General features: G+C 39.3%; 1 protein-coding gene across 8 annotated transcripts in view; it reads left to right on the top strand.

Annotated features, from left to right (window-relative positions):
• The first annotated feature begins 486 nt into the window (after window positions 1-486).
• LOC109997651 (voltage-dependent R-type calcium channel subunit alpha-1E) overlaps window positions 487-11561 on the top strand; it is a 57511-nt gene continuing 46436 nt past the window's right edge. For 4 of the 8 annotated variants that reach the window (XM_065954133.1, XM_065954131.1, XM_065954129.1 and 1 more), the window contains exons 1-4: window positions 487-1104; window positions 1206-1470; window positions 7743-7847; window positions 8880-9019. In XM_065954133.1, coding sequence (XP_065810205.1) covers window positions 1207-1470; window positions 7743-7847; window positions 8880-9019 — 509 coding nt within the window. In that variant the 5' untranslated portion in view covers window positions 487-1104; window position 1206. The remainder of the gene's footprint in view (window positions 1105-1205; window positions 1471-7742; window positions 7848-8879; window positions 9020-11561) is intronic. The other 4 variants (XM_065954132.1, XM_065954130.1, XM_065954127.1 and 1 more) reach the window with 1 other exon arrangement.

Here is an 11561-nt window from a genome sequence, read left to right as displayed (position 1 = left end):
CCCTAAGATCTATTTCATGCTCTATTTTTACTCCAATATTAGCACAGTGGCCTACTTTTAAATGTTTTAATAGTCTGTCTCCATTAATGAAAATATGACAATGCTGTCTGATTGTCTGGTATTGGAAGCATTTCAATGAGGGGGGGAAATGAGTCAAACTCCTGTTCTATAAATCAACTTTAATGTTCAATTATCCTCATCTGCCCACTTGTTGCCTTTTTTTCTGTGCATTGTCCTCCTAGTATTGGTGTTAAATGTGTTTTCACACCTATTCCTCTTGCTGCTGCACCCACTAACATCTTTACATAATTGTTTTGGAGCCACATACCCACACATCCTGCTGTATATAGGCTCCCGTTTTTGTTAGGCAAATATTTTTTTGTTCGCAAACTCTAATTGCTATGGTAACAAAATACATGTACCTCCTCTCCGCCGGCTTTCATTCAGATGGATTTGGAGATCGCCATCATGAAATGTAACTGTAGGAGGAGGGGACTCATGCGCTCCTGGCAGCGTGATAGTTTCCCAGCAGGTGAAAGGATGGAGAGATCCCTCTGATCTAGCGATTCGAGATGATCTATAGCAACGTTTAAGACGGATTTAGACAATAACCCCGAGAGTAGATTTTTAAAATCTGGTTTAAACGCGTTACATGGGCTTCTTTTTCGCACGAGATTTTCCCTTTTTTTTTGTCAAGTTTTTTTCGGCTCGAAGAAGATGCGTAAAGTTTGCCAAGACTTATCTCGGATGTCTCCAGCTGGTTTTCGCAGAGTGATCTTCGACTTTTCAGATCAAATCGTGCTTGGATGTTGATTGAAAACTGCAAGATTTAAACTTGGTGGATCCTTTCCTCCCCTCTTCTGCTTGACTTTAGAGACGCGGGCACATTAAAAGTTGTTTAGAGCTGTTTGCAACGCACTGTAAAACAGATGGGATAACGGAGATGTTGTGGTTTTGCAGTCGTCGTTAAATTAATGGATGTTTTTGCCCTAACATAAGAGCCATTCGAATGATAAAATCCAGTTTTCTTTCGGATATGAAGTGAAATAATCTGCAGCCTTCGAGGAGATTTTTGGCGCTCAAAAAGCTGTCATAGGATTGAAGGTGTCTTCTCTTTTACTTACAGCTCCGTTTCACATTTTTCTTTAGTAGAATTCGTTCTGTATTGAAAAGTCTAAGCCTGGGTCTCCTTATCTTTTTTGTAGAATGGCTCGGTTTGGAGACGAGTCCGCTCCCACCACGGTGGACTCCGGGGATGGGGATGTGGAGCACGGCGGGGACTCGCAGGACGCGGTTGCGGCGGGACTGACTGCCTCTATGAAACAAGCGAAGGCGCAGCGGGCCCGGACCATGGCTCTGTACAACCCCGTCCCCCACCGGCAGAACTGCCTCACCATCAACAGGTCGCTGTTCATATTCGCAGAGGACAACATCATTAGGAAATACGCACGGAGAATCATTGAGTGGCCATATCCTTCCATACGCAACACGAGAGTTAAGTTTAAAGTGGTTTTCTGCTGTTTGCTTGACAGAAAATGCATGGTAGGTCGATGTAAGTTCAGCACCATGGAGAGCGATAAGCAGCACGAGAACAGCTGCAGCATAAGAATACAATTCCCATCCACCCCTGAATGACTGAAAAGTGCATTTTAAAGTGCTGTCTGTAAACTTCAGTCTCAATGGGGTCGGTGTGTTTTGCAAGATTTTAAAGGGAGGTGTCTGGCATCATTTATGTCTAGTGTTTGACTGCAGAACAAACTCCATTCACACTAACTGTGTGTTGAGTCATATTGAAAACGAAGCTCTTAAATTCCTACAGCTGCACCTAACCTTCTCATAACTCTGCTAACTGTAACCTGCCCTGATTAGAGTCATCTGTGGGCTCCATGTGCTGGCAGCAAACACAAAGTTAGCATGTGGTGATCATTAGAAGCGGCTCTGCTCACTGTGGGGGTGGCATGTAGGCACATCTCTTGCTTGCCTTAGTGCTCATTGGAATATGAACCTGGCCATGAGTAGGTGTCGGTTCAAATCAAGCAGGCAGCGTTTCACTGCTTCCTGCTGCTGCATTGGCCAACACTTTGTTCTTCCCAAACTTCTGCAGATCTAACAAAGACTAGGAGGGACGTTATCTTTTCTGCAGCGAACTCATGATGTGAACAAAGAGTGCCGGCAATATATATGTTGATTATATACAGGACAAACATAACAATCCAATACTCTAATCTAGTTTTATTCACCATAATCATGTTAGGAGGGATTTTCCTGAAAAATGAGTACATTTCAATATCATAACAATTGAAAAAACATTACTCAGTTGCCATATCTGCCTACTGCTCCTCCTGTCTTACACCCCCTTCAGTGCAGCATGCCAGTCTCCCTCTGTTATCTAACCACAGGCTCTGTGTGCTGTGTGGGAGTGGGTCTAGTGGTCAAGACTAGCTGGCCACCGGCAGCTCTGTAATGTGACTGTCGGTATCACAGAGGCAGAGGTATGTGGGAGAGAGCTGGCCAGTAGTACTGTTGGTGTATCGTGGGCTGTAAAAGCAGCACATGTCAGAATATTGACTGGATGAGACCCAGATATTTGCGAATAGTGTCCAAGTGAAAATAGATTCATATGGATTCACAGCAGTGTTTTTTTTTTCTTTGATGGTATGTTGCTGCATGAAAACATTGGGAGTGTTACAGTGGGACATCTATCAAAAGTTTACTGGGACTTTTATTTCACACTGTAGGCCAAAGTCTCTGCACAATAGAGCAATGTTAAAGAAGCTATGGTTTATGAAAGTGTGCTATAGTAATATGTTAAATCATTGACTTGATTGACAGAAAGTGCAACCTCTTTGACTATCCAATAGCAGCTTTGAGTAATTATTCAGGGTGAAAGGGCCACATTTTCTGAGGATCTGCTGCATCTCTTTGTTTAAAAGTGTTAGCAAGAGGAACACAATACATCTGAAGATGCATTTATGGACTCTGTAAACAAGGATGGATGTTTTCAGCCGATTTGAGGATTAGATTTATCTTGTAAGCAAGTGACAAATTAAGGGACTTTAAAAGAATCCTAGCCTTAGTGTTACTTCACATCAGTATTTGTAAAGGTGAGCTGTACAGAGTTTGATTACCAGAGAGCCAGTGTTTTGGTTTTTTTCCATACAAAATGGAGACCACCTGTAGCCTTCTGTAGTTATGTCATCCATCACAGTCCATTAACAACTGTCAGAGTTGCAGTAAGAACATCACTTTGAAGACATTAATGTAGGCTTGGTGTTTGCTGAGGATTGCACATTTCTGGAAACTTCAAATACTTAAGTCGTGCTGCAGCTTACTTCAAACGTAGACGTAATTAGAAAAGATCACTCAGCGAAAGTGAATGAATCTGCAAGTGGTTATCTCTGAATTGTTCAAGATTCCAGCTTCTTGTTTGTGGTGATTTTTTTGTCTTCATTATAAAGTGAATCTTTACTGGTTTGGGCTGTTGGTCCGACTAAACATGCATCTTGAAGATGCCAGGCTTGACCTTAGGACATTTAGTGAGCTATTTCCAACACATTTGTGCCACAACATTAATGTATTAAATGCTAGATGATATAGAAGCCGATGAAGCGATTTAAGCTGACAATTAATGTCAGTTGCAGTTTAGTTTAAAAGTTAATATGCAAAACATTGACATTCAGAATAGCACATATTTGAGAGGCTACTTGTAAATAAAAAGCCACTCATTGATATCACCTTGTAAACACCATTTTACAAAGCTCTTCCTTATAGACCTTCAGTTTACTTTGGATTCCAGCATTATCATTCATCTTCAGAGTGGCTCTTCAACAAAACACTGGCAGGATTAGCAGTACAGTTATTGACTGTTAGCACAGCATCGTAGCATTGCTAGTCTTTTTTCTTCAATCAGTCCATTTGAAAACACAGAACACAGTTTTCTGTCCTGTTATTAAAGCTAGTTGGTTAACTCTGGGGTTATCCTCTTTCTTATTCTTATTAACCCCCCCCCACCTCTTAGAATCAAATGTATCATTATAAATAAGTTCTGTCTATGGTTCTGAGGTGTCTGCATCCATCGCCATGACAATGATATTATCTGGCTACAAGGACATGGGCTCTGAAGTTTCCGTTTCAAATCCAACTTCGCTAAAGAAGAATGAAAAGCGAATGCTGTCATTACATGTTTCCCATTTTATATAGAAAGCCACATGAGATCCATGCTTCCAGACATACTTTTTGTAGAATACAGAATTGAAGTGCACATGTGCAGAAAGTTCTCATCGACTGCATACACAATGAATGGGCTGTAAAAACCCTGCTTATTCATCCGATTATTTCGATTTGATCTCTCAAAACTGCCCTCCTACAGTGCAGAGAGACTTTAACAGGCGCTGTGCAGTTTAGTGACGAGGCTATATCTCCCCTTAACCCTGGTGTAAAGTTGCCTAGATAAAACCACTCTGTTACCCAATCCCATGTTTTAAGAGCTGATTCAAATGTAAAAAAATAAAAAGAAACAAGTTAATAGGTACTTAGAAAAAATTAAAAGTATCTAAAAATATGCAGAGGTTTCAAAATGATGAACTGATGTAATGGTATAAAACATGCACTCTGGCTTCCATTGTAACAGGTAACTGGTAGTGACAGAGTGGGCGAGATTTATTAAGTATTTCCCACTTTAGCTATTTTCAACTGCTTTCACTGGCAACAATGTGGACTTGTCAATGTGAGTCAGTGTGGCTCCCTAAGGCCCCCATCACCGCTCTCCTCTGTGAGTCAGTGACCCCATTTCTGTCATGGCAGGAAAATTAATAACAAGAAGCAGCTGCCTCATGGGAACTGGGACCACTGAAAGCCACAAGCACATACAAGTGTTCAAGCACATAGTCAGACTTGATGCATCTTTGTCCAGACATACACATGTTCTGTACCAATGCAGAGAGTGAAGACAGATTAGGAGAAATGATTTTATGTCAAGCCTGATTTTTCCCAGCATAAACAATCAGACACAGAAGTTGTTGGCAGATTTACATTTTCCTGATTAATCTTAAAAGTTCTTATGAATCAATTCATAAATGAAATTAGTGAAAATCTGTCCCACAACCAAAGCAAACATGATCCAATCGCCTGCTTTATGCGACCTACAGACCAAAACCCAACGATGTGCAGTTTTTGATAACATGAAACAAGGACAAGCAGCAGATCACAAGTAGTGAGAAGTTGAGACTTGATTATATATATATTTTAATCTTTTTATTTTGATTCAACAAACTCAGATAAAGTGGGAAATTGTCCATTTTCAGTTCTCTCTATTTTGACAAGCTTTAGCATTGTTGAAATAGTGCATTACTGAGAGCTACGTGGACACCTTACTGTCTCTCTGTTGGACCAACAATTCAAAACGGATTTACATCAATTTAAAGCACAAAGACGCAGGATACAAAAGGCTTTCAAGAAAATGAGCCGAACAACTAAATGATAAGCAGCGCATTGGAAAAATGTTCTATTGTTTTAGGTTAAATACACTTTCACAGCCTACTACCTGTTGTCTATAGTTGAACTTTAGTTGAATTTTTAATGCTCTTGTTAGAGCTGCTTGATTAAGAATCATGATAACAATTATTTTGATTGATATTTAGATCAAGATTATTAAACATGATTACTCGTGGACTTTAAAACATATTATTCTTTATTATTTTTATAGCAGGTTTGGGAAGTGGACATTTTTGTCCATGAGTGGCTCAAGAGGGTTATACATTTAAAATCTGACACTGCACAAAAAACAATTGTGCATTTACATCAATGTTGTAACTTATCTTTGAATTATCCAAGACTGTATTTGAAAAAAAAATCCGCTAGCCCTCCATCACATTGGAGGATATTGACAAACATTTGCTATTCAGATTTGTTATTTCTGTCTTTTAATGTCCAATGATGTATATATATTTTTTGGTATGTTTGACTGCTCGTTGTTTGTGTGAAACTCTGTTAATTGTGCTGCTGCCTGTCTTGGCCAGGACACTCTTGAAAAAGAGATTTTCAATGAGTTTTCTTTCCTGGTTAAATAAAAGAAAAAGAAAAACCCATTATATAGAAAAAAGAAAAAAAACAGTAACATCATGTAATTAAACTGGCATTTAAAGGGATTAAAATCCTGATAATAATTGAATATTTGGTAGTTTTGATAAGATCTGAAGTTGATTACAAGGATCAAATCCAAAAAGTGGGGGAACAGTATAGACTTATAATATCTTTATAAATGTTTTTGGAAGTGGACATTTTTGTCCACGCATGGCTCAAGAGGGTCGTAAAAGCAAAAGATACCAGAGGGTTAATCACCCCAAAAACTTGAATATACTGAACAAAAATAAGCAATAACACTTTGAAACATGGAACCAGGGACAAAACCAATCACCCTTCCTCAGGCCTTCAGTGATGTTGTGCCCCTTTTGTTCTTAAGGGAAAAGGCAGTTTGGAGACATTTATATGGCCCCATGGTGCGCCTTGACCACAGATCTGTTGTGATGGCAAAATACTCTGTTGTAACGACATCCCCATGACATTCATCATATACTGCAGGCAGTGCCACTAATATTGCACAAGTAACGCTTGTCCAAAGTGTTGACCATTTTCTTTCTAACACTGTTTTTGGGTGCGTGTCCTTTGATAGCATGAATGTGTTGGACTCTATTATTACTTTTTGTCTCTGGGGGCTGGTTGGATAGGCGGTTGCGTTGGAAAGTTTGTCCTGAAAAGCCAAGTATGTTGTGGTGGCAGGAGTCAAGGAGCTTTTACCTTTGAGCATTTTTTGATCCTTTATTGTTTGGTCATATAACACTTTGAGTAAACTTCAAATATTTAGATACATACCGTATATGTTGTGATGCCTTAAAGGGCAGCCACGACCAAGTTACAAATTCTGCAAGTTATTTTGTATTAGTCCATCTCCGATAAAACAAGCCCAACATGGCATGTTTCATAGTAATGGTTTAATCCAGATGATCTTGTTTTCATGATCGTGGGAAGCCAAAACCGTTATTACTATTGAAGCTCGATTACTAGCTCCTGCAAGTTTTTGAGACTTTACTTTAAAAACGAATCAACTCAAGATAAAACAGTTGAAGATTAAACCATGGCTGCTTTTTTTTAAGTAACAAAGAGTCCTAAGATGTGAGTTTGTGGTGAACTGTAGAGTGTTGTGTTAAATCAGCGGAAAGGATTTATAAGAACTGTTTGCTGTACTTTGTGCGGTTAATCCAGCCAGGCCAAGGTGATTTCACAGCGGTCTCTCTCTCTCTCTCTATCTTTCCCTGATTTGCTCTTTTTCTCTTCATGAAAAGCACTTTTAAAAGCAGGTTGCCATGGATACTGCAATCTCTAACAGATTGCTTCCAGTCCCAGAGAATGTGAACCATGCAATAATTCATCTGTCATTTAATCATCCATCCATCTATACTTTTTTTCCCCTTTCTAATGCACCATGCATACATGATAGATTTTTGAGAAATAATGATGTATGCATAACGATCAGGCTTATGGTTACTGATTTCTTTTGTTACATAAAATGCAACCTCTTTGTGTAATAAGGTTACTTGAACTCCTGCTCCAGTGTTGTACGTTTCAGAAAAATTATTACGGGGATTCTTTTTTTATTGATGTTTGCGCGTTATTCTTTTCTTTCTATGTGTTAGTTTTGTCCTTTAAGTGAAAAACGTACTTTCCTTAACTATGGCGCCTTTACACCATTTGAGTACATGATCCTTGCCACCATCACCGCCAACTGTGTCGTCCTGGCCTTGGAGCAGCACCTCCCTGGAGAGGATAAGACCCCCATGGCAAAGAGACTGGTGAGACCTACTGTGTTCTCACATATTCAACACATTGACAGGGGATGTGAGTGAGCTGGTATTGAATTACAAAAGACAACCAGAATGACAGAGACTTTACAAGTTGTTGGACTTTAAACTGAAGTAGGAAAATCTGCTTCTGCAAGCATATTTTGCTATAAGCCTTTTTGATAGAAATGAGTGGGATATTAGCTTAAACTTTATTTTTCTGAAGAAAAACAGGCTTTCTATCATTAACTTAGTTTTAGCCCTTTATATACACAGAGTGACCGGGTCATGTAAAGTAAAGTAAAGTACGTTTTTAATAAATGTAGCACATTTCATGCATCGGGCTTCATGGTGTGCTTATGATAAAGTGAAAAAACAAAACAGTTGCAACACTGTCATTAAATTTTAAACCGAGAACAAACATTTCTACAAAATTCAAAGCAGAAATCAAAATGCAAATATCAAACATTTATGCAACATACTTCACTTTTTGTTACCTTAAAAAGCCCTAAAATATCAGTTTGAAGAAGAAGGAGAACAGCCGAACAGCTACAGAGCCAGATAATAGCCATGTCAGCATTTTGAGCTTGCCCGGGGAGCTTTGTTGCAAGTCACACCCCTCTCTCCCAAATAAAGTCTGTCTTTTCCAGACTGTATTTGGGGGAGAGGGGTCTCCAAAAATGTCACTAAGAAGTAAAACTTTCAGTATTTGAGTATTTTCATTGTATGGTGGAGTCCATTGGGTGATACACTGAACCCCAACGTGCTCCAGCTGCTACACCAGCAGTATGTGAATGGAACAGAATTGTTGATCACCATACATAGCAGCTGCTGACATCAGTGTGTAAATGTGGTGTCGTGAATGGGTGGATTTGACATGTAGTGTAAAAAGCACTTTGAGTGGTCAGAGCACTCAAATAAAGTTTTACAAGTTTAAGTCTATTTACCTTTTACCATAAACCCAACCAGCTATAATCTGACATTCTTCAGTGTGAGCGAAACATTCGTTTTTACTGACCCATCTCTTGTATATTACCTCCACAGGAGAAGACAGAGCCTTACTTCATTGGGATCTTCTGCTTTGAGGCGGGGATCAAGCTTGTGGCTCTTGGTTTTGTTTTCCATAAAGGCTCATACCTGAGGAACGGCTGGAATGTCATGGACTTCATAGTCGTTCTCAGCGGGTAAGTGACATCAGAACTCCTGATGTTGGGAGCAGGGAGTGAGTGTGTGATTTTGGACACAACCTTTTGATTTGGCCGTAGTGTCTAAACGTCTTACAAAGCTTTCTTCCTGTTTGTCTCTTTATCTACCTAATAGATATTTTCTCAAAGCAGTGTCAGCTGAGAAAAAAGTGCAGGTGTGACTAATAACATTAATGATGGCTCACAGCATGCCAGGGCACACAATACCAGGACCTCAGAGCTGGCTCACCTAAATGGAGCATAGCCATCGTTAGGATTATTAATTACACCTGTACGTTTCTTATTATATCATGTCTGCTGTATGAAAAGCTATACTGGATCACTGTGTAATGTGGATTCAAGTGTTACATTGCTATGATTGAAGATATTGTGGATTTATTTTATTTCCTCAGACTATTATTTCACTGCTTGCATAATAATTTGAAACATCAAGAAAACATGTACATATTACTAAGTAGCAGGTCTACAGTTACATGGACACAATCTGGTATTCAGTACACAAGTTTTGCCTTGCCCATTACTGCTTACTACATTCTCAGCTACACCAACAGTTTGATGCATAACTACTTTTTAGCATGATTGAATACAGCACCCGGCTGCTATATACCGGTATATACAGTATATATATCTGATTTGCCTATTTTGCTATAGGTCTAAACCCTATTATCTCTCCAAACGCTGTTATTGGAACAGAACCTAAACATAGCACTGATGTGGAGTTTGGCATTTAGTACTAGAGCAGATGACTAGTGAGTAAGTGTTTCTCTAATGTATTGCATGTATGTTTTTCCATATGAACAGTAATCTATTGCCATATGGTGTGGTATGGCTATATGTGTAGATTGTGTGTGTCTCTGTCTTAAAACAGCAGCCAGCAAGCGGTGATGCATTTGTAGAGGTTCATTTGATGACTGTGTCCTTGAAGATTTTACGTTGTAAAATAAATTATTGTCAGCAACTTCATTTCAGGAAAGCCATTCTTTTGGCTTAAATCTAGCAAAAGTTTCTTCGCTCTTGTAGCTTCCTTTCATTTCCAATTAGCGTGTGTGTGTGTGAAGAGTCAGAAGTCAGTGGCCCAGTTTGGCCACCACGGACAAAAAAACCTGGCACTAAGAAGGGAGCTTTTTATTGAGACTATTTTCAGTTATACGATAATGCATTTAGTGCTCTGGTGAACAGTTCCAGCAGATGGATGGTGTTTGTGTGGTCAGCCCTAATAAACTAGCATGCCCATTTTCATCATTTATAATGTAGGAAAATGTTACCCCATGCAACGATGTGGGTCCGTTTTTTTTTACATTTTGAACACAATGGAGCTCTGTGACACAGAGGGAAAATGATACATTGCGCATTGGCAATAAGTAAGGCTACTGAATCATGGCATTTCATGGGATTTGTTTGAAAATATAGAATATCTCCAGCCTTATTCTTCCAAATCTACACTGCCAACATTAAAAATACAAGATCGTTAATGTAATTCAGTTATTCCTATGATCATTATGTTTGTGCTTGTTTGTGTTGGAGACATTGATAAAGGGTTTCTATGATCATTCTCAGCATCTGATTCTGCATGTATTTTGATGGAATTAATTTTTTACTCCACTAGGCTGTTGCTGGTGAACCATTAGATTAATTTCAAGACATTGATTGTCAGGTAGAGTAGGTACATTCATGCATGTTGAAGCTGCTTGAGGCAACATCTATCAGTGTTGTTGATGCATTTTAAAGGCTTCATATCCTTAGATGCCACACCTCTTGTCTGACACGTGATTTTTGAAGATTGACGCTAAAGGCTGTTTTTTAATTGTTTGTTGATTTGTGGATGGGATTTTCCTCTATGAGCATATACATTTACTCACCACATACATCCACAGGAAGCACAACACATAAATGCAGCAAATGTGTGTTTCCATGGTACACTCTGGCTCTGCAGCCAGCAATAGGTGGGTGGATAAGTAGATTGGCAGTTGTGTCTAAAACCTGCTTTGGTTCGCCCCCAGGACCTCTGTGAATTAAATGTGAATGCATCACTGAACATGTTATGCAAAAATGTGGAAAGAATGCATGATGGTGGAAAGAAAGAGAGAAGAAAGGAGAGGAGAAGAAAGGGGAGGAGGAAGGATGGAGCGTTAGACCCAAGAAACAAACAAAATGAGAGACTTCATTTGTTCTCTTTAAGCCTCGGAGTCAGCAAATTAATTTGCGCAGGAGTTTAACATTGTTACCACTGCTGTGCTGTTGTTTGTGGCTAAGTGAACAGTATTCAGCATTCAGGGAAGATTGCTGTTGGCGTGTTGACATCTCATTTCAACCCTACACCCACATCCTTCTTTTTTTCCCAGTATTTCTTATTTCTCTGTCTGTCTTTCTATCTCGCAGTCCCTCTGCCTCTTACATAAAAGGCACATATCAGCATCACGTTTGCAGACCATCTGAATGCTGAGCAGCTGTGTTGTTGAAGCATTTGCACAGAACTTACCTGTACAAAGCATTCAGTGGGTTTAATAATCTGTTCAGAACC

The sequence above is a fragment of the Labrus bergylta genome, chromosome 4, assembly GCF_963930695.1.
Source record: "Labrus bergylta chromosome 4, fLabBer1.1, whole genome shotgun sequence".
Taxonomy (NCBI): domain Eukaryota; kingdom Metazoa; phylum Chordata; class Actinopteri; order Labriformes; family Labridae; genus Labrus; species Labrus bergylta.
This window is presented reverse-complemented; position numbering and strand designations above follow the sequence as displayed.